Source organism: Peromyscus maniculatus, chromosome 4 (assembly GCF_049852395.1).
Source record: "Peromyscus maniculatus bairdii isolate BWxNUB_F1_BW_parent chromosome 4, HU_Pman_BW_mat_3.1, whole genome shotgun sequence".
NCBI classification, from domain to species: domain Eukaryota; kingdom Metazoa; phylum Chordata; class Mammalia; order Rodentia; family Cricetidae; genus Peromyscus; species Peromyscus maniculatus.
Window position 1 is genome coordinate 146,545,678 of NC_134855.1, and position 23,570 is coordinate 146,569,247.

At 42.2% G+C, this 23,570-nt stretch overlaps 1 protein-coding gene across 3 annotated transcripts in view; it reads left to right on the plus strand.

Moving 5' to 3' along the window:
• Chd6 (chromodomain helicase DNA binding protein 6) overlaps positions 1 to 23,570 on the plus strand; it is a 186,617-nt gene that overhangs the window by 149,839 nt on the left and 13,208 nt on the right. For 2 of the 3 annotated variants that reach the window (XM_006971044.4, XM_042276720.2), the window contains 8 exons: positions 453 to 513; positions 12,741 to 12,801; positions 13,395 to 13,611; positions 14,938 to 15,146; positions 16,277 to 17,854; positions 21,030 to 21,181; positions 21,552 to 21,758; positions 22,812 to 23,264. In XM_006971044.4, coding sequence (XP_006971106.3) covers positions 453 to 513; positions 12,741 to 12,801; positions 13,395 to 13,611; positions 14,938 to 15,146; positions 16,277 to 17,854; positions 21,030 to 21,181; positions 21,552 to 21,758; positions 22,812 to 23,264 — 2,938 coding nt within the window. The remainder of the gene's footprint in view (positions 1 to 452; positions 514 to 12,740; positions 12,802 to 13,394; positions 13,612 to 14,937; positions 15,147 to 16,276; positions 17,855 to 21,029; positions 21,182 to 21,551; positions 21,759 to 22,811; positions 23,265 to 23,570) is intronic. The other variant, XM_076571225.1, reaches the window with a different exon arrangement.

Here is a 23,570-nt window from a genome sequence, read left to right on the forward strand (position 1 = left end):
CCTATCAGCAGTACAGAGAGTTGTCTTCCCAGAAAGTGCCTTGTGGCAGTGGTCACCCCACTGTGCTTAGGGGTGGGCACTCTATTGGCATAACTGTTGGTCTGGACTAGAGTCTTCTCTTTCTCAGAGATGTATGTACAGACAGTTCTTGATGGGCTGTAATTACTTTTTCAGTGATAGTATCATTGTTGAACAGTCAGCCTCAGAGTGTGCCTGGTAGGTCACAAGGCTTCACCCTCATTTGAATGGAAGTCCTTGCTCACCTACATGATAACATTCTTTGGTGGTAGTTGTTTCTTACTTGTTCTTAGTGTCTCTAAGGTTCTCTGAAAAGAAAGAGTGCCTATGAGAATATCTACTAACCTTCCCTTTAGCAGTGATTTGGAGGGCTTTCTTACAAGCATCCTGATAGTAACGTAACTCCTAAGTGGTATATAATTACTTTTATTTAGAGGCAACATAGACAAAGAAGACAGTGCTGAGGACAAGTTAGATGGTCTCCAGAAGCAAACGGTGAGTCAGATTTGCTGTCCTGGTGCTGCATGCTCTTTCATGCTGAAAGAGAGGAGTACCTCATGGTCTGGGGAGTTGGATTGCACTGCTGCACTGCCTTGTATCCCCCCAGGGCTGGATTACAGAAATCCCAGCCACACAGACTTGACTGCATCTGTATTGTATTCTAAAATGTTTTTCAGATAGCTGCAAATTTAATATATAGTTGTAAAATACAGTACAGAGAAACCCTGTGTGCCCTGTATCCAGTATCCCCATAGTAATATCTTGTAAGACCATGTTTATTTTAATATTCAGGGTGGTGACATTGATAGATCCAAGGTACAGAGCATTTCTGTCACTTCAAAAGTCTTGTCACCATCTCATAATTATTTGTCTTCCCCTTCCACCACATTTCAGTCCCTGGCAACCATTATTGATCATTTTCATAACCGTCATTTTAAGGAGGGTCTATAAATGGAATCATGTAGTATGAACCTTTGACAGTTAGCTCTTATATCATTTGTTATAATCTGAAAACTTATCTAGTTTATTGTCTTTTCCAACCATAGTTAAGTCTTTTTTTGTTTTTGGTTGGGGGCAGGGGTGGTTGCTGAATGTTATTCTATAACATGGATATGACATTGTTTATAGAATGTACATTTGTTGGTTTAAGAAGCTGCCACGTTTTTTTCAGAATAGCTGTACCGTTTTTTTGCCCCTACTGGCAGTAAATAAGTGACCTGCTTTTTACATCCTACAGCTGATGTTGTTGTTGTTTTATGGATCCATTCTGATACTTGTGTAGTAATAATGCCCTTGTGCATTTCCCTAATGGCTAGTGATGCTAACTACGTCTTGGTGCTTTGTTCAGTAAAATGTTCTTTCATGTCCTTTGCTTGTGTTCCACTTTCATTGCTCTGTTTTAGAGTTGGTGATAAATTCCAGATACTTGTCTTTTATCAGACAGGTGGTTTGTAGATATTTTCTCTCATCTGGTATTTTGTCATTTTATTTTTTCTATGTTATTTTTAACATGGCAAGAAATTTTAATTTGAAGAAATCAGTTTTCACTTTTGTTTTTGTGAGTTGTGTTTATGGTACCAGGTCTAAGAGCTCTTGCTACCAGACAGCCTAGAAAGTCTTCTTCGCCTTCCCTCCCCCACATTTTATAGTTTTACATAAAAGTCTGTAATCCATTTTCAGTTAATTCTAATTTCAATGATGAGAATTAGGTCAAGATTCTTCTTTAACCTGTTCACATCCCATTGCTCCAGAAGTGTTTGAAATACTCTTTCCTTCTATCAAATTACTTTTGTGTGTGTGTCTGTGTGTATGTCTGTGTGTGTGTCTCTCTCTGTGTGTGTGTGTGTGTGTGTGTGTTGAAACAGGGTTTCACTGTGTAGCCCTGGCTGTCCCAAAAGTCTCTTTGTAGGCCCAGCTGGTCTCGAACTCAGAGATCCTCCTGCCTCTGCTCCCAAGTGCTGAGATTAAAGGCGTGCACCACCACCATCTGGCATAAGTAAATATTTTTAATTCTAATTTTAAAAAAATAACTACGCTGATTGTAGATTATTGTATAGATCTCTTTATCAAAAATGAAGGGTATTTCCATAATCCTGATTCCTGAGTTTTTATCATAAATGATGTTTAATTTTATCATATGCTATTTTTACTGATAGATAAAAATGTTTGGTGGAGTTTTTTGTTGTTGTTGTTGTTGTTGTTGTTGTTTTTCTTATTTGGCCTATCAATAAGGGGAATTACCATGATTAGTTGACAAATAATGAATCAACCTTACAGCACTAGCATGAGCTCTGATCACAGTATGTAATTCTTTTATGTATTACTGAATTCTATTTGATAATTTTTTTCTTTTTTACATTGTGTGTGTGCATGTGTGTATGTTTTTCATGTGTGGAGGGGTGTGTATGTATGTGGAGCCCTGAGGTTGATGTCCAGAATCATTCTCTTGGTTTTTTGAGACAAGGTTTCTCTGTGTAATCCTGGCTGTCCTGGAACTCACTCTGTAGTCCAGGCTGGCCTCAAACTTAAGAGATCTGCCTGCCTGTACCTCCTGAATGCTAGGATTAAAGGAGTAAGCTACCACCATCCAGCCAGAATTATTCTTAATTGCTCTTCTCCCATACTCAGGGTCTCTTCAGTCAAAGTCAGACCTCACCAATCTGGCTAGTCTCACTAACCATTTTGCTCTAGGGATCCCCTCTTTTGAGGCTGGAATTATAGGCAGCCACTTACACACTGTTTCTTCACGCTTGTGCACATGCTTTAACCATTGACCCGTCTCTCCAGTCCCTTAACAGTGTTTTAGTAAGAACTTTTCACACAGCGCCCATGGAACATTTATGGATGATCTTTGTCTAGTCCGTTGGAAGACTAGATACACATAAGCTTTATGAAATGGGTTTTCCTCCCTTCTTTCTTCTGTTTCCCAATAGAAATTGTCTTGAATCATTACCAGTTCTTTTTTAATTTTTTTTAAGATTTACTTATTCATGTTTATGTTGTGTGTATATATTTATATTATACATGTATTTATGTGTAATACATGCATGCCTGGAGCCCACACAGGCCAAAAGAGGGCATCAGATCCCTTGAAACTAAAGTTGCAGATAGTTGTGAGCCACTCTGTGGGTGCTGGAACCTGAACCCTGAGTCTTCTGGAAGAGCGTTACTTTTTTGCTTATTCATTTCTAATTTGATTCCACTCTGATCCAAGAGGAAATCGTGTTTTTTTAATTATTTTAAATTTATAAAGGTAGGATTTATCTTAGTATATGTTCCATGGGCACTTGAAAAGAACCTATGTTATTCTGATGAAATATATGTGTTCAAAAGGTCTTCTATGTATTTGTTAATTTGCTATTTAGTTTTTTCATCAGTTCTTCTAGGGCTGTTACACAGAGAAACCCTGCCTCAAACACCCCCACCCAAAATTTAAAAAAAAAAAAATGGTGTGGATTTATGTATTTCTCCTTTCAGGTTTGTCAGTTTTGTTGCACATTTTGCTCTTCTTTTATTTCTTTTGGTTTGGTTTTGTTAGTTTTGTTTTCTGTAGTGCTTAGAATTAAACCCATGGCCTTTCACAGTTTCCCTACCACTTTGCTGCCCGCACACTGCAGTTCTGTTGTTTGGTACATGGATACTTAGCAATATATGTTCTTGGTGACTTGGCTTTGTTTATTGTGTAGTGTTGCTCTTTGACTTGCATAATTTTATTTGTCCCTAGGTGTATATCATCTGATATTAACATAAATACCTAAATAAATTAACATAAATAAATACACAAATTAATATAAATATTTTGGCCAATGTTTGATTAAAGTTGATATAAAGTTACCACTATTTTACTTCCAACTTGCCCTTATACTTGAAATGAGTGTCCTATGGATAACCTTTTGTTAATGTTAAATGTTTTTAATGTACTGTTTCTCAGTGTTTCTATTTTAGTTGATGTATTTGTACCATTTCTATCTAGTGTGATTATACATATATCTTGGGCCTATTATTACTTGTTTTGTCTTTTTTTATTGTTTTGTTGTTGTTGTTGCCTTCCTCTTGAACATTTTTTTTTTGCCTCTTTTTGTTTGATTTGTTTTGTTTTTCGAGACAAGGTTTCTCTGTGTAGCTTTGGTGCCTGTCCTGGAACTCACTCTGTATCCCAGGCTGGCCTCAAACTCAGAGATCCACCTGGCTCTGCCTCCCGAGTGCTGGGATTAAAGGCATGTGCCACCACTGCTTGAACATTTTTTATTATCCCATTTTTTTAACTTATCTTTAAAGAAGCAACATTTAATAACAGGGATGTGTTGTGAGAAATGTGTCATTGAATGAGTACACATAGCACAAAGCATTACACATGACAAAGTTGTTGCTAAGTAATACAATTTTATTTGCACACTGTCCGAGATACAGGCCATTTTCGCTGAAACATCCATATGTAGCCTAAAACTACATGTTGATTTTGTAGCCTTATTGGTATTTTGTTACATAGGTAGCATCACAGTCAGCAGTAACATGTTTTCCCAACTCAAATGAAGTATAAAGATCTCTTTTTGTCCCTTTACCCTTTCTTATTTATTATAATTGGGTTAGGGTGCTCATAAAGGGTCAGAGGACAGCTTGTAGGAGTCGGTTCTCTCCAACCTATGGGCCCCAGGAGCCCACCCTTTCCTACTTACATTGTCTTTTATATTTCTTCTGCGCGCTGTTAAGGCCACGTCCAACACTGAAGTAGAAGCGTTACTGCCATTCTGTATTTCAGCATTCTTTCTACCTGGCTTTAGAATGTTCCTTCTGTTTTCTGTTTAGAGAAATCCCTCTAGTCGTTCTTTAGGGTCAGACTTTAGTCCTCTTTTTTCTTTATCTAAGATTCTGTATTACTGGCTCTTTTCCTTCAGCTCTAAAAATGCTGTGCCTCTTTTGTATGATCGTCTTGCTTTTCATGAGAAATCGGGCAATTTGCTTGTTTTTTTCTTCTAGATAAAGTATCTTTTGTTTCACACATAGTTGCTAGGTCCTAAAGGGCTCCCTCGGGGGAGGGGGTGAGAAGGCACAGTGTCAATGACACAGACACTAGACACTCGGAGTCAGGTGAAGGCAAACAGCAAACTGGTTTATTCAATACCTGGGAGGGCCTTATATACCCTCTTCCCAGCACCCATGCTGTGTCCCGATCTGGTGGCATTGTGTGGTCATCCCTCATTGGCTAGGCACAATCAGGAACTCTTGACATTGCCTGTTGCTAAGCCCTCAAGCAGACCCCAGGTTGACTCATTAGGAAGTATGTTACATACACGCCTTGGCAACTGGTTTAAGCCAGTTTCCTCAACCCTATGGGCCTGTCCTACTACAACACGCCTTTTCTCCCTTTATTTTTTTAGTTTTTCAGAAATTTAACTACATGGTTTGGGCAGGGTTTCTTTGACTTTATCATGTTTAGAGTTTGCTTGCTTTCTTGAATCTATAAGATAGTCTTTTGCTAAGTTGAGAGTGTTTTTCTTCAAGTGTATTTCTGCTTTCCCTAATTCTCCCTTTTCAAGACATAAGTGAAATGAGTATTGGTTATGGTCTCAGAGACCTGACTGTTGTAATCTATTTTTTTGCTCACATGAGCTTATTCTATCTTTAGTTTTACTGATTGTCTCTTTCTTCTTGTAGTCTGCTGTTGAGGGTTGTTTGTTTGTTTGTTTCTGGGTGATTTTTTTCTCTCATTTGATGTACTTTTCAGATTTAAAATTGCCCTTTGGTCCTTCTTTTCTTTGTTTCTCTGATAAAACTTGGCTTCATATATATGTTTAGAATTGTTTGTTCATGTTTTTTTAATTCTTATGTCAGATATGTAAACCACTGATGACTTGATACTGACATTTATTTTCTTTTTCTCTAAGTTTGAGATCTTCCTGATGTTTGGTGTACATATTTTAAGCGAATTCTGAGTATTTTAGGGTATTACATGGGGAGACTGTAGATCTTATTTAAACTTTGTTGTAGCTGACTTCCTCTGACACATCATTGGCAAAGAAGCAGGAATTAAAGGTCACCTAGTTTCTCTGAGATGGAAGCTGACCTCCATATTCTGGGCCTGCCCCCATTGATACTGTAGGCAGAGAGTGTCCTTGATATCACTTCACAAAAATGGAGGTTTTCCCATTGGTCCTTGTTAATACCATGGATAAGGGTGAGAGACCTCATTGCTGCATATTAGGGATGAAACCTTAGCATCTTGGCTTTTTCTGGCACCATCCCACCAAGCAAATGGAGTGACCCATTAGCACCTGAAGAAGGTAGATGTCTAGGCCCTTCCTTCACATAGCCTTTGCTGGCATAGATAAGGTGAGTCAGTTTTTTTTCTGTTGGCATAGATCTAACAGTTATTGTCCTGACATTTCTGTGCTCCGAGCTTGCTTTTTTCTTGTTCCTTTGCTAGAAATAGCAAATTTTGTTGGTTTTTTTTTTTTGTTTTTTTATCTACACCCTACATCACTTTTAGATAGTTTACTTCTTTACCAGATCTAGGATTTATAAAGGAAACCCAGGGAACTGAGCACCATGTTCCTATTTTACTCTGCTTTCTTCTTTTCACCTTTCAGTTTTCTGTTTGTTTTACAGAGTGTTCAGGAGTTTCAGTGTGCTTGGAGTGGTGAATAGGTTCATGTGCATGCCCCAGGAGCAGAAGGCTTTGTTACATTCTAAATGAGTTTCTGGAACTTCATATAAACAGGCTGAAACGTCTTCTGGGCCCCAGCACCATCTGAGCAAACTCTCTGAGCAATAGAGCAAATATGTCTAGTTGAATGCCGTGGACTCTGATAGCAGAAGTTTTCAAGGCACTGTCTTCAGGTGATTCCACTGCCAGCGTTGCCGCTCTCCTGATACACAGTTATAGTTATTTCTGTTCTATTCTTTATCATTTGCACACATCTTCTATCAGCTTTTTTATTCCTCTGCTCATAGTAATAACACCACTTTCCCAAATGGGAAATAAACTTTTCAAGGCTTGAGACACTGACCTAAAGTGAGTCAGGATGGTGCCTTACACTGTTGAACTGAAGGGAGCTGAGGCTCTGCTCTAGACAGTCAAAAACCTAGCTCTGTGTTCCAGTTCCTAACTTCCCCAGTAATTATTTGTCTGAGATTTAGAATGTGTTAGCCCACAGAAACCATTTGAGTACCAAAGAAAGGAAAGTAATATCTAATACAGAACTTCCCTCAGTCTGAAGTACTTCTTCCCTACCTCAGCAGTGTAAAGGAAGCACATTGCAGAATTTTAACAGCTGAGAAAAAATTCTGGCCTCTGAGTTAATGGCTGCCAAATTGTAATAGCTAGTAGTTGAGAATTTTCATAATTGGGAAAAGGGAAAGTATTGTAGATGCGCACATTGAGCACTTCCTCTCAGCAGCAATTCATAGGAGACAGCTACTGACCAACTGCAGCCTGGCCTAGCTCTGTACAGTGTCCACTTGTGTTCACAGAATAGCTGTCAGATGGAGGGAGGGCACTGAAGGGAGAGATTGGGGCACAGGCATGAGAAGTAACTTACCTTCTACTACAGTGCCGCTAAGTCCTGAAACTACCTGTCTCTTCATTTGCATAATTAGTGGTTATTTTATTTCTTCATCTTTCAGATCCTCAGAACCTTAGCGGTACAATATAATCAAAAGCAGGTAGAACCAGCAGTGGCTTCTCAGAGATTGTGAGGTGGACAGATTCTAAACAGATGTGACTTTACTTCCGGTGCACATGCCTACATTACACAGGGAAGAGAAGGGAAGGGCCAGCATCTGAGGCATCTCCTCCTTCCTTCTCACCCTGTACCTTCTGCCTGAATATACTGGCTGGGCATTCATTTCTTTCTGGTAGGCAGTTAAGAAGCCCAGGGTGTCATGTAAAAGACAGTTGACAAGGACAGTTTAGCACACGTGAGAATAAAGGGAGCCATCTAAAAGAATGACAGAATCTCCACACTGATGAGAGCCCTGGTACACAGCCGAGCAGTCTTTCAGTGAGCCGGATCGCTGCCTGTGCCAGCTGCTGTGGAAGGAGATCCACTTCCTTGTTGGGTGATATTGCCTCACACTGAACCAGTGTGTCCTTCCCACTTGATTCTGTGGATTCCATTTAGTTTCTTTCTGTCCCACACAGACCAGAAAACTTTGTTTCCTCTCTGATGAGATTTTGAATTCTTGACATTGGCTACTCTGTTAATCTTAAGTCTCTTTTCAGGGGAAATTATTTTTAATATAGTATTTTTTTAATTCTTTGGGAATTATATACAATGTATTTTGATCAAATTCAGTTTCCCCATTCTTCCCCCTAATACCTCCCAGATCTACTTTCTGCCTTTCCACCTTTTCCCAACTTCAGGTCCTTTTTTTTTTTTTTTTTTAAATAACCCATGAGTCCAGTTTGTGCTGAGCATATACTCCTGGGTGAGGCCACTCATTAGAGCATGATCAACCTTCCGGAGACCACACCTTTAAAAGAAACTGCCTCCCACCCACCCATCATCTGTCGTTGCTCCTCAGGGTAGGGCATGAGCACCTCCCCACTCTGTTAGCGCTGACTGGCTTGATCCTTTTCAGGCAACCACAGCTGCTTTGAGTTCATGGGCACAGCAGAACTGTTGTGTCCAGACCCTAGTTCCTTTGTATTTCTTATCAAAGATCTTCTCCAGCTCCTTGCTACTGTGACAACTCAAGAGCATACCCTAGTTGTTCTCTCAAAATGTGACATTCAGAGATTTGCAAGGGTAGGAGGGACTATGGGAGTCATATGGTGTGCTCTTCCTGTCCTCTCTGTTTTAATGTCTGTGGTACTTGTGATCAGTAAACACCTAACCAGCAGCAAGGTTACAGCAGCCAGGTTCCATGAACCTACACACACAGTTTTAAGTGTATTTGGGTTTGGAATGGTCTCAGGCCCAGAATTTTCAATAGGCTTTATCAACCCTGTATGCTATGTTGGTAAAAACATTTGTTACACAGCTTTTGTTAGCACAGTACCTTGTGACAGGTCTGCAGTGTTTTTGCCCTGTTGCAGTTCCAACTGCAAGTATCTGGGCTGGGTCTCCTATACTTCACAAAGTAGGAAGTCTATAATAGGATGAAGGGGCAGCCAGTGGGAGGTCAGGGAGAAGCCCCCCCCAAAAAAAAAATACTTGTAAGAAAATTTTATGCCTTAAATGGTCAAATCCTGTTGTGAGAAAACTTTAGGAACTAAACAAGAACCTATTTCTTGTGGTTAAGGAGTTGAAGGTACTCTGAACTCAGTATTATTTGTGTATAAATTTTGTTCTTACTTACTAATATGTCTCCCTTTCAGTTAGGCATCATTCTTATCCCCATTGTAGGGGGTTAGAGCTCACATAGTCTCAGTCAGCTGCACAAGTCCACAGCCAAAGGACACAAGAGCAGTGTCCCCACCTGCTCACCTCTTTCTAAATCCTGCCGTCTCTATAACAGAACACTTGAACTTTATGACATTAATTTCAACATCTCCTTTTTGCACCAAGTTTATGCAAAAGTAGGATGCTTGATTTTCTTGCAAAATGAAAACCCCAGTGGGGCCTTGCTGACTCTGTCTTCAGACCTTTTACTGCCTGTATATAAAGAAGCCTTGTCTTCTGCAGACTCCTGTATACCCTTCAGTGTCTAGCTCAAGTCTCACCTCTTGGACCTCTACCAGCAGCACCTGGTTAATGTTCTGCATAACCACTGCTTATTTGTCCCTCACACCCACCAGGCAGAGCTCCAGGGCATACAGTTTCTGTCTTCTCACTATTACCTGGAGCCTAGCGTAGTTACTGACAGTTAAAAGATACTCGTTGTTTGGCTAACTGTTCTGTTGACACTGGGGTTTGGTAAGAAAGAAATAGAAGAAATCCCCGATGTTTACAGATCCCACCAAGGCTGGGTTGCAGTCACCTCAGCCTTGCCAAGACAAAATCTGGGAGGCAGCCAGGCCTGGAGGGACAGCCATAAGCAGAGGAGACTAGGCCTTCTAGTTTTGAGTAAGGAAACATCTCCAATTCCTTAGGAAGTATCATGGATGTAGTTGTGTACTTTCAGTTATTGGTAGTGCTTTGGAGGATCACAGTGTATATTCGTCCACACCATGACTTTACAGCAATTAAAGCTCCTCAGTAGTCACCTCTGAGCACCATTGATGACTATTTGCAATTGGATAATGTTCACAGCTCCCCCACGCCATACTCTCTCCTGTTTAAATTAGTTGTTACAATAAAGAAAATGCTTATACAGTGCTGACTACAGTCTGTGGCAGTTTCCCTAGATTGAGTAGACCTCAGTGGTGCTGTTACTGCTGTTGGTTGTACTCTGGAGTCTCCATAAGAGCACTTCAGGTAAAAGATAGAAATGCTAAGTGGTGGCCTGGTGGTCAGACTGTTTGTTAGTACTCTTTCTCCCAGCTACCAACTGCTAGGCATTGGCTTCATGCCAGCAGGTAGTTAAACACATCACATCCTTGTACTCATTTATACTCCCCACCACCCTGTAAAAGCTAAGCATTACTTTCTCCATTATACAAAAGAAGAAAAGCACTTAGGAGACAAGGATGCAACTTGCCCAAAGCCGAAGAACAGAGAGGGCTTTTGTTCTCAGGATGGAGAAATTGTGTTCTGTCTGTCCCCTGTTGTTAGCACTCTGGAGCCCCTTCCCTGAAATCAACTCATATTTCTAAGATGCACATGTTTTCCCCAGGTAAGCAGAAACCGGTGTTCTGTGTTGGGCTGTGAGTTCAGCTGTACTGTCTTCCATGTATTGAGGCTTGTTGGCTTCCAGTGCATCAAACTCAAATTCAGTGGCTGCTTGGCCTTGTCCTGTCATTCACTAAGGAGAAATGCTGTACAAGAGAAGACAGGCTACAGAAAAAGGCACTTGTTAATGTCAAAAGCTTGACTGCTTGAGCGTTTGCTCGGGGATTATTCGTGTTTACTGACTTTACCAGCAAGAACTGCTGGGCAGACTGGAGGAGAAAGCTGTGTGCTTACCTCACACCACACTGGGATCCTTTTGGGCATGCCCTCATTGGCTGCCATGATACCTTGTTAAGGAACTCTGTCCCTCTGGTGCTTACCACCCACGTTTTATAAGCTGTAGAATATTTTTCTCCTGCCAGTGTCTGTACCTATAAATATCAGCATTCAAAGTACCTCACAGAATTTCTGGGCATTATCTAGAAAGGTTTTTTTCTGGCCTGGAAATATACAAGATGAGGTAGGGAGGTTTTTGTTTTGCTCACCTGCCTAAAGAGTAATATGGGGTGGCACAGTTAGATGCCATTTCAGAATGGCACCTTAGATCACCCTTAGGTTTTTACTCCGTGTTAAATGGCAGGAAACAATTCTGGACCCTAGAAGGGAGCTTAGCTAGTGCTCCCCAGTTCTAAGTGTCTTTTCACTCTCCAAAACAGATTTTATCTGCAACTCTTTTGGTGCCTATTCTTAGATAGCTTGATCCTCAAATCAGTCTACCTGTGTTTGAAACCAGTGTGTTAGCCTGAGACCCTGAGCGACTCACTTGAGCCTCCTGGGCCTGTTTCCCACAGATAGTAATAGTTCTATCTCTGAAGATAGTTTGGATAACCAGACAAGCCATATAAAGGGTTTTGTTACCACTGTTCTATACAGGAGAAATATGTATTCAGGAAATGGACTTATTCCTCTTTGTTTTCTCAAGAGTTTTCTCTTTCGGATCCATACATTGTTTCAGGGCCCTAAAAGAATGTTTTGAGTTTTAATTATTGGAAGCTGTATGTGTATCCACTTTCACTGTGTCAAAGCACCTGTCCTCTGTCCAGGAGGCAGCAAGTGCTTTCAATAAACACCGGATAGTGAACATCCCAGACCAGAAGCCACTTCCCTCACTGTCACACTCTTCCTACTGTTTCATACCCTCTTTAAAAACATTCTTAACTTGGGCTGCACAAAAATGAGTGCAGGCTGTGGTCTGCTGACTCTTGTTCTCTTTTCCCCCGTTGTCACATGATAGCCTTGACTCCTGAGCTCATTCTGTGTCATTGTTTGGGTCAAAAGATGGTGGTTAGAGAGTAATGTTTCTGCATTTTCAAAAGTGGCATCTCCTTTCCCAGTCCCAACTCATCATCTGTGAAGAAGCTCGTGACGTTTCACCCACCCCTGAGACAGGACAGAGCTAGTGAAACAGTCTGTCTGTGCAGCTTCATAAACGCACCAACCTGACACATTGGTGCCTCTGTTCTTACTCCGGATTGGCCTGGCGCTTCAGATCTTCATCTTAAGTTCCTGGGCTATTACACTGCTATGGCCCATGTCTGGAGTGTAACACGTTTTCTAAAAATAGTGTCCATTTCCATAATGGATGTTAGTTCGCCTGACAGTTTTTCACAGTGATAACAGAAATACAGGCATGTTCTTTGTGAGATGGCAGCATTAAATTGTAAGTGATGGTGGTAAAGCTGATATTTATATTTACAGTTAAAACAGAAATGGTGCTTATAAAGCATAATTGAGTTTGCTATCCCTTAACCTGATTCTCTGTGGGAAGAAGCACTGGGGGAGGGCACTTCAGACAAACTGCTGCAGTAAGCTGTGTTTGGGAGGCCCTGTCTGGGTCTTACAATGTCCGTAGGCTCCCCTGTGCATGCATAGTTCTCGCAGCAGAGCCTTTCTCAGGTAGTTTCTTCTGGGCTGCAGTTTTGCTGATGCAATGGCTTCATTTATCCCTAGGCGAGCCCCAGTGATGGAAGTGATGGCATTTTTGGTGAAAAGAAGGATGACAGCCAGGCAGGTGAGACTGTGTCCTGCAGGCAAAGAAAAGTAAGGTCTCAGTTTATAGTTACTGTGGAGTTTCTATGAAGTCAATGTTATCTTTAAGGAGACTTCCAAGTAAGTTGACCTGTATCAAGCTTCCCTAGAGTGACACATGTCTCGTGACTTCCTCTACTTGACATCAAAATGCAAAAGTTAAACAAGTGATGTTTTTAGGATGGAATCTGGGTAGTGAAGAAGGAACAATTTCATTGATGTGGGTGTTCTGTATCTGAGTTCCAACTTGAATGGGGCTTTGGTAGTTGGAAGGGTCAGCTACAAAGAAGCCATGACTCTGTGTGAAGAAGACAACAGATTTTTTGCTCTTTCCTTTCTGTAGAGCAACTCTGCCATTCAGAAAGGGGTATGTATTTGAGCGAGAACAGCACTGACCACACTGTAAAGCTGTCTCTAAAGCAAAACTGCTGCGTTTCCCACGAGCCTCACTCCTGGCTAATGTTAAAGCAGCTGCTTTAAAGTCACTAAAGCCCATTGTCTTTGTATTTAAACGAACACAGCCCCTCTTGTTGTATTTGCATTTGTAAATACTAATATCCTCACTGATGTTTGAAGCCCAGGATGGCTCCAACCTAGACAAATCACCCTGGCCAGTTTCATCTGCTCTCACTGCTCGACTCCGCCGTCTGGTCACTATCTACCAGCGCTGCAATCGCAAGGAGCTCTGCCGACCTGAAATCCTAGGCCCAGGTAATCAAGGATACTGGGTTCAGGAGGACGTGTTCAGGAGAACTTCAGAAATGGACCTCATCCACAAGGAAGCCCAAAAAAGGTAATAGCCAAGGCGAGAAAGCATGTTAAACTGATTGGTGACAGGGGAAAGGCCCATAGCTGAAGGTACGTGGGTTAGTTCCCATGTGACAGTTAGACTGTCTTCAGAATTTCTGAACCACAACCTCCAATGGTGAGTGGGGAAGCTAATAGACCTAAGACCCTCTGTGCACAATGCCTAATTATAAAACTTTCTAACTTGATATTCTTCCCGAAATCAGACCCCAATTCTTGAGAACATGGCTTTAAAACATTATACTGATATAGTCAAACCATTTTAAATTCCCTGATTTTCATAACAACAAAAGATTTGTTGAAGCTGTCTTCCTATAATCTTGTCTTTATCAAGATTGTGAGATCAATAAATATATATAAAATACAAAGCCAGAAAGAACGTGTTTATTACTTGGAGTTACTTTACACATGAGAATTAAGCTAAAAAGGCTGCCATAGGTCAGTACAGGCTAGGAATGAACACAGCAGAGCTGCATTTCTCAGTTTTATATTGTTTTTCTTCTGGTGCAGCACCCAGCAGATTAAAAGATAGCAAATTCAATTACTTCTCTGTACTCCCTCTGAGGTCATGAAATTTGGAAATCTGTCTGGCACAGCTGCAGAGACCCTTCCTTTTTCTCATTCTTCACTGATCTCTCATCCTGACCTCTGTTCCCAGCTAGGCTAGAGCACCATACCCAAGAACCTATCATAAAGAGTGGTGACAGGAATTTAACTGCCCTCTGAGTCACTGTCAGAATCCTGTTGAGGACCTTTGTGTCCCAGAGACAATGATTGACATAGGCCACCTGCCCATATAATAGTAGGAAAAAGCTAAGGGAAACAGGGAGTCCGAGTACTCTCCTTCTCAGCTCCAGTCTCCTTAGTGGTGGGGCAAAAAGAGCCAAGAGTCTGTGTTCTGTGTTGTCATGGGCAAAAGGGTAAAAGACAAAATACAGTACATTAATATGTTTAGTCTTTATCTCCTACAAGTGAAAATTTAACTAGAAAATTCCTAAAGTTGATGGCCAAGAGATAGCAAGACATACTTGATTTTGATATAGAGAGATCAATACCAAAAAAGTGAGCTAAAGATTTGAAAGCAGTTCCCTCTTTGGGAGTAGGATGTAAGGCTCTCTACTCAACTTGACTTAAAGGTAGATAGTGTGTTCTTAAGTAATTGTTGGCTTTCTTAATAAAAGGATAAGCCAAGCATTGTCATACCGACCTGTAATCCTAGCACTCAGAAAGAGGAAGCAGGCAGATCTTGAATGCAAGACCCTGTTTGTAAAGGTAGAAAAAACAGTTCACTTTTCCTCTGATTAATTCTCAGGTGGACTAGAAGAGAGCAAGCTGACTTCTATAGAACAGTATCTTCCTTTGGCGTTGTGTATGACCAAGAAAAGAAAGCCTTTGACTGGACACAGTTCCGCATCATTTCCCGATTGGACAAGAAGTCAGATGAGAGCCTGGAGCACTATTTTTATAGTTTTGTAGCCATGTGCCGGAATGTGTGTCGTCTTCCCACGTGGAAAGATGATGGTGAGAAAACTCTTGTCACTGTGAAGAGAACATGGTAGGGTTCAAATTGCAGAATTACAAAACTGGAGTCTATCTGAAGAATTCAAATAAAGATGAGTAGGTGGTCAGAGGTCTCTGGGCTTCTAATTCATATCTCCGAATCCCAAAAGGTGTAACTTTTGTGACAGTTGAGATTCAATTAAAACCTCACTGAAATACTAAGAGATTTACCTTAACTATGCTTTCCAAAATAAAAGTTTGATTTTTTAGATCAAGATCTAGGGGCTGGAATGATGGCTCAACGATGAAGAGCACTTACTTTTGCAGAGGACCTGAGTTCAGTTCCCAGCACCCGTGTAGTAGCTCTCAACTGTCTGTAGCTCCAGTTGCAGAAGGTCTGACATCTTCTTCAGACCTGACGGCACTAAGTGTGCATGTGTGCACATACTTACATACATTCATAAAATAAATAAATCTTTTTAAAAAATAAATCAAGCTCTGTTCTGCACTTCGTACTATCTTTAAATGAGACATTAGGAACTCTAAGTATTTTTTGTATATTGGCTCAAGTAAAATAAATGGCTGTCATTTAAACATCTGATTCAATAGGCAACCCTTCTGATGTTTCCACCTGGTTGAAGTTTAACACAGCTTCCCTCCAGCCTCCCCTCAGTCTTGGATGTCTGGACCATGTTGCCACTGTTAGGAAAGCAGAAGCAAGCACTGAGCCTCTGGCCCAAGTATGGCTTGGTTTAAAGTTGCTCATTCAAGTCAAGGAGCTAATTTAGATCTTGGAGTCATATTGATGACACATGGATTTGAATTCTGCTTTGCTACCTTAAGCAGAATGGCTTTTCTGAGCCTGTTTCATTGTCCTTAAAACAGAAATGATCAGGGTTTTGTTTTGTTTTGTTTTGTTTTGAGAACTGGAGAACACATTGCGAGCTTAGTGAGAGCACATAGCATTGGCTTCTTAAGTGGGAACTGTTGTTTGTCTGCAGGACTGATGTTTTCTTCTCCTTTTATTCTGTGCCCATTTGTCTTTCAGCTTCCTGTTTAGTAGGCGCTTACATCTAAAGCCACTGTACTGAGGGTGCAGGGAGTATTTTTAGCAGCCTTATGTATTAAGTTCTGTGTATCTTTCTCTCCAGGTCTCCCTGATGCCAGCGTCTATGTTGAACCCATCACTGAGGAGCGGGCAGCAAAAACTCTGTACCGCATTGAACTATTAAGGAAAGTCCGTGAGCAGGTGCTCAGATGTCCGCAGCTGCATGAGCGCCTCCAGCTTTGCAGGCCTAGCCTCTACCTCCCAGTCTGGTGGGAGTGTGGGAAACATGATCGAGACCTGCTCATCGGCACTGCCAAACATGGGCTCAACCGCACTGACTATTATATCATGAATGACCCCCAGCTATCCTTCCTAGATGCCTATAGAAACTATGCCCAACACAAAAGAACTGACACGCAGACACCTGGAAGTCTCTGTTGCCTTTACCAGACCAATTCTAAACTATATGAATCTCTTACTTATACCCAAATGAGTAGGACTTCAGAGTCTCTGGAAAGTGAGCCAGAGAATCTGGTGAAATTAGAAAGCAGAGATGATCACCTCTGTCTGCCCGAGGGCAGTTTATCTGACATAACATGTGAAAATTTTATTTCCAAAGTTCAAGAGGTCATTTCTATCGACCATGATGAAAGCTTGCTGCCTGAGTCCTTGGAGAACATAATGTATGATAAGACAGGACTCAGCCGAGAGCCACGCTCTTTTCAGGAAACCCCAAGTACCAACACACAGTCCAGGAAAGATACTGCCACCATCTCAGCCAGCAGAGATGAGAGCTGCCAGCCTGCTGACATTGAGGCAGAAAGCACTTCGAGCTCCTCTCTCATGAGCAGCTTAGAAGCAGGAGTAGCTAAAATGAACATTAAGAATGGAAAACATTTGCTGATATCTATCTCAAAAGAAGGGGAGCCCTGCTACAGTGAGACAGGACGGAGACCTGAAGGCAGGGGCCATCTAGAGGCCAAATGCTTAGCTTCCCCTACCTTTGACACCGGACATGAAAGTGGGTTTGTAGACCTATGCAGCCTTAGCGTCTGTGACTCCAGAAGAAAACTCTCATCAGATCAGCAATTAATTGATTTATTAGAAAACAGGAGTTTAGAAAGTAAGTTGATTTTGAGTCAGAACCAGAGTGATGAGGAAGAGGAGGAGAATGAAGATGAAACCTTAGCCAGAGTAGCAAGCACCTCAGAAAAGCCAGAGGGCTTGCACTCCACCAAGCCCAGCACAAACATCCCAAGGGGAAAGAACCTCTGCTTCCACCAGGATGAAGTTAAGAAAGGCAGCCTGGAGGTGGTAAGCCAGACTCCTGGACCACAGAGGGCCTTTCCACCCTCAGCCAGCCAGTGTCACTGCAAACACATGGAAAGGTGGGCACATGGCCTGGGAAGTGAGGAGTCTGAAGTAGAGAAACCCAAGGCTTATCAGCCAGACCTGTACAGAAGCAAAGCCAATAATACTGCAGTGGAAGGTGAGCCAGCTATTATTCCAACAGAGCCATTTAAACTGAAGCATGAGCTTTTAAAAGAACCATGGAAAGAAAGTGCAGAGGGGGGCAAGAGTTTCTCCATGTATATTCCTGAGGGAAGTGAGCCCAAACCAGAAGACATGGATTTTGAGAATAAAGATGATTATGAGAAAGATGGAACCTGCCACAGTCAAGGTATAGTATGCAGAACCATATACTCATGGGATGGGCAGAGGGGTTCTGGGGGGAGCCATGGTCACTAGTTTTAACTCCTAAAATGGACCTATCCACCCTCACCATGTGGGTAAACCCAAGAGGTACAAGGTCTTGATCTGGAAATTCAGCAGAGCAGTTCAGCTTGGTCACCCCAGAGAACTGGAGGTGATTCTGTACAGTCATAGTGCCTCTACTGCATCAACCGTGTGACCCAGCAGGGACTGTGTTTGTATGCAGAAGATGCAAACTGGCACCCAGGGAAATGCTTTGTTCCTGCACTAGATGTATTGAGCTAGCTAAAGTAGAGCAGCTTTGGGACCTCAGAGACCTGCAACTAATACAGGTGCCATTAATTTGCAGGAACTCCAAAAATACAAGTCAAGTTGGCCTTTGTTGAGGTGAGCATAGAAAGCAGTTGTTCGTGTCATCGTCAAAACCCTGTGCTTTATGTCAGGGCATTTGTGTTAGGTTTCTTTTAGAACTGAACACGAATAAAGATAACAGTTATAAACAACTGAAAACAGGTTTGATCTTTTTAAATAGGGAAATCTTAAATGGGGACTCAAGTTAGAAGGAGTTTCAAGCCTGATATGGTGACATACACCTTAAATCCCAGCTCTCAGGAAACAGAGGCAGGTGGATCTCTTGAGTTCAGAACCAGCCAGGCTATACAGTGAGACCCTGTCTCAAAAAGGAATTTGAAAATGTTAAAAATTCTGGGTGACTCTGAAATTCTTTATGCTTTGTGGGAACATACATACAGTGATAAGGGACTCTGATGAACAGCAGCAGTGGTTTTTACTTACTTCCTTAGGTTCAAGAGGGCATCAGAGGGTGAGTGAAGTAGGTCATTTATTATTGCCATTGTCTGAGTGTGGTACTCCAGGAGTGAGACATGCATGACCTCTATTAAAGGGGAAGAAGAAAGCCTGACCATCTTGGGTTGTGTAGCTTCTTCTTGTTTTTTAATTTTTATTTGTGTATGTGTGTTTGGTGTATGTGTATTACATATATGTGCCCGAAGCAGGTGTGTATGTGGGTGCACTCTCCCATGCATTCATGTTTGGAGGCCAGAGTTGATTGCTCTCCACTTTATTTTTGTGGGATAGGGTCTCTCCCTGAATCTGTAGCTCACCTTTCAGTTAGATCCCCATAAGCCACTGGGGTTAGGCCACCATGCCCAGCTTTCATGTGGGGTCTGGGGATCCATACTCAGGTCCTCATGCTTGCATAGTAACTTTGCACCGTAGTTTGCCCACTGAGCCATCTCCCCAATCCATGTAGCTAGTTTTTTATTTGTTTGTTTGTTTGTTTGTTTTTCTTAAACTCCCACCTTGTTTTTATCATTGATTGTGATTAGTAACTAATGGTACTGAACCCAAGTTAAAATGTACATAGTAGCTACAAAAGGACTTTAAAACTGAACTGAAAATGACTTGATGGACTTGTGGCCAAATTAGGCCAGGAGGACCTGTCTGTGACCACGCCCCAGGCTTCCTTTTCACGCAGGCCAACAAAGATCATGCTATGTTTCAAATTAGAAGACTTGCATCATTTTTTGGACCCTGTTATGATAAATAACCAAAAAGATGAGGTACTGAAAATTCAGACAGATGAGCACCAGGTAAATGTGAGTTAGAGAACAGGGACAGCCTTCCTTTCTGCAGGGGCAGTGAGGCTGTTAGCTTTGTGATAATTGGATAAGTACTGGTATCAGTGCAAACCCTGAAGGGCACTGCCCACAGAGATGTGGGAGAGGTCATGCAGGGGAGTTAGCCACTCTGGAAACTAGAAATCCCACAGTCCTGAAAGAGCAATAGAGTACTGGTGCACCTCTAGGGTCTTCCCCTTGCTTCAAACCTCTCAGTACTACTTCCATGGACTCCAGAGCAAAATCCAGTTTTGTATCAACAATTTGTAGGACTCAGAATAACCTATGGTTCCTGCCTCCGGCTTCATGTTTATCCCTACTCCTGGCTGTCTTGGTTACCTAGCATGCTCTTCCCTTCCCCCTCCTCCTTCCTCACCTGCACAGCTATTCCCTGTGTATTAACCTACTTAGGATAAGCCTTTCCCGCTGTTAGTTACCCATCATCATATCATGTTTTCTTCTCTTTGGATGTTTTAGTCTTGGGTTAGGGTCTCATTGTATAGCCCAGGCTGACCTCAAAGTCCCAGTCTTCCTGCTCAGCCTCTGAAATATTGGGATTACTCATGTGAGCCACCACATTCTGTATGGTTGCTCCCTGTACAGCACTGCCAGTCTGTGGCTGTTCCTTTATAGTTAGTGGTTTCCTATCTCCCCTGTGAGGCAGCGAGAACACTGAGGGTTCTGGCCCAGGCTATCTTGTTTATTTTTAAGTCCTGCCAGTCCTAGCATACTGCTCATAGGAAAGAGCTGCTGCAGCTCCCTGGGGGGTTCTTTTCACTGTCAGAAGTAAAATTTACACATTCCTTGTCAGTTTACAAGAAAAGAAGTCCAAGTTTCCATCTTGGACATTTCACTGCCCTCTGCTCATTCTCTGTCATTACTAACTAGTAGGTCTTTGAGATTCCAGACCACACTTACAATTAACTTTGACCTTGCTGGGCATGATGACATACACTTTTAATCCAAACACTGGGGAGACAGAGGCAGGCAGATCTTTTTGAGTTCAGAGCCAACCTGGGCTACATAGTGAGACCCTGTCTCAAAACCATAACAAAAATCTTTGCCCTTTACTTAAACTAATAGTAAAGCTCCTGGCTCATTTGCTTTTTTTAATGAATCATGACTCTTACCTTTTTTTGGGAAGTTCATGATGTCATCCTCTTGGTCTATCACATTTCATACCTTATAGACTGTCCTTTCAATTGTCAAAATATTACAGTGTTTAGTGTCATCTTGTCCTCTAAACCAGCAGGGGTTGTTTAGATCATCTTCGATGACAACATGACTCAGTGGCCCTAAGCAAGATTTGCCTCTATGATTTAACTAATTTAGGTCTCCTGGAAATAGAAGACATGACAATATATAGTTAATTTAAACTAAATTAGCACTGAATGAACTAATTAAAAATAGGACGAGTTCAAAAGACCAGACCCTCACATCACTAGCATTTCCCAAATATCTAGTTGTTTGTCCGTTTGTTTGTTTTTTAACCTATCTTTCCAGACTACCCAGGGAAGTACTCTGAGGAAGACAGTAAGAGTTCACCGTCAGGCATTGCAGGAGACCTTGGGGAAGAGGCACAGGAAGTCCGGGCTCCCACCATTGCTCAGCTGCTGCAGGAGAAAACCCTCTATTCCTTCTCAGAGTGGCCAAAGGTATCTCTCAGACCTCTCATCCTCCACTCAGGGATTCCCAGCTTTGATTCCTTTGCATTAAACCTTATAAAATACTTCCAGCAGACAGGCTGAGCTATGTACTTTTGAACATTGAAGATGATGCACTGAGAAAAAGATATTCTCTACACTAATTAAACCGTAAGAGGAAAATGTCAAGTTGTCCTCAGTCACAGCACCTCAGATATATTCTTTATTGTCCAGACCATGACATTTATAGCTTATGTAGTGAGTGTGTCTGAACACTCGTTTCTCATCAGTTCCTTGTGAAAAACTTGGCCCTGCTCTCAGGGACTTTGCAGACTTGGGTAACTTGAAACTTATTCCTCAGAGCTGCTATTTTTTTCCCCAGGATCGTGTGATAATTAACCGCCTAGATAATATTTGCCATGTGGTGTTAAAGGGGAAGTGGCCCTCCAGCCAACAGTATGAGCCCTCAGGTGCACTGCCCACTCCAATTTTAACCAGCACTGCAGGCTCCCGAAACAGCCTCTCAGAGCCAGAAGCAGCCGAACATGGCTTCAACAATGGTGCAGCATTGGCAGCCCAGATCCAGAAGGTGAGATCACAGCTGGTGTGGACTACCAAAGAATGGTAGCCACATCCCACTTTCCATTGAGTCATTTACTCAACAAGTATTTAGGGGTTTTGGTTTGGCTTTTTAGTCAGGTAGTTTGTGTTAATTGGAACTCAGGACCTCATTCTGTAGACCGTGGAGAGCTGTTCAGAGTTTTGGTGTGTGTGTGTGTGTGTGAGAGGGGGGGGGGGGAGGGAGGGAGGGGAGAGAGAGGAGAGGGGGGGGGAGAAAGAAAGGAAGAGAGAGAGAGAGAGAGAGAGAGAGAGAGAGAGAGAGAGAGAGAGAGAGAGAGAGAAAGAAAGAAAGAAAGAAAGAAAGAAAGAAAGAAAGAAAGAAAGAAAGAAAGAAAGAAAGAAAGAAAGAAAGAAAAGTAAAAGCAGGGCTTTATACCTAAATTAAAGCCTGCAGGTTGTTAGGGGAAGCAGAGAAAGAAGAGCAGCATGCCAAGTAAGGGTGCTGCAAAGAAAGAGTTCTAGGCTACAGGTTAGAGAAAGAAAACAGAACAGATTTGGCAACGATGACTTGAAGGGAGGACAGGTGCCTTCCCGTCTAGGACAGAGCGCAGCAGCAACAGATACCATGGTGAAGTCAGGACAGAAAGAATTGTGTCTGGAGGGAAGGCGAGTGATTTAGGGGTTGTTAGCACACGGGGTCTGACTTGACTGCACATTAGACTCGGCCATGGACCTTGAAAAACTGCTGGCTCTGATTTACTTGGTCTGGTGCAGCTTGGATATTGAGTTGCTTTCGTTTTAACTTCACAAATGATTCTGACGCTCATCTGAGGCTGAGAATCTCTGGGTTAAATCTTTCAACTACAAGTATATCTGAAGCCTGTTAAAAGTGTAGCTCCACCAAAGTAGACTCCAGATTTAATAAGCCGTCTGGTGGTTAAGCACTAATATTTGAGGAGCCTTGAGGTCACAGAGAAGATAACTGGAAATAATATAGGGTCTGAGGAAATGAGGCCTGGAGAAGGAGCTGGTGTTTGGCCACAGAAGTTACATTCAAACTTTTTGCCATGTGTGTTCACAGGAGAGCTTCTTAGCCCCAGTATTCACAAAAGATGAACAAAAGCACAGACGTCCCTATGAGTTTGAGGTGGAAAGGGATGCCAAAGCTCGGAGCCTAGAACAATACTCTGCCACCCATGGGCGCCCCCCCATTGTCCTCAATGGCTGGCATGGGGAGTCAGCTATAGACCTCTCCTGCTCATCAGAGGGGTCCCCAGGAGCCACATCCCCTTTCCCAGTGAGCACCAGCACCCCTAAGATTGGGGCTATCGGTTCACTTCAAGGAGCCCTAGGTATGGACTTGTCTGGAATTCTGCAAGCTGGCCTAATCCACCCAGTAACTGGACAGATCGTCAATGGAAGCCTCAGGAGAGATGATGCTGCCATGAGAAGGCGGAGAGGGAGGCGGAAACACATTGACGGGGGGATGGACCTCATCTTTTTGAAAGAGCAAACACTTCAGGCTGGAATTCTGGTGGGTATATGAGTCCATTAGGTAAAAACCATTCTACATAGAGAAAGAAATTGATTCCTCAGGTGCCAACTATTTTATTTACGGATCTTTTACACCTACTTAAGTTGTCCTTGTTTTCTATCATTATGAAATGCCCTCCATCTTTTCTAGAATAGATAATACTAACCCATTGGTGGCCCTTAATATGCATGCAGCTTGGAAAAGTGATCCAAAGGGTCTTATTTCAAATAGGAGCAACCCAAATCCTCCAGTGTTTCAAAAGGCAGGCAGTTGAATAAGCAAGGCCAGGTGACAGGCATTGTGAGG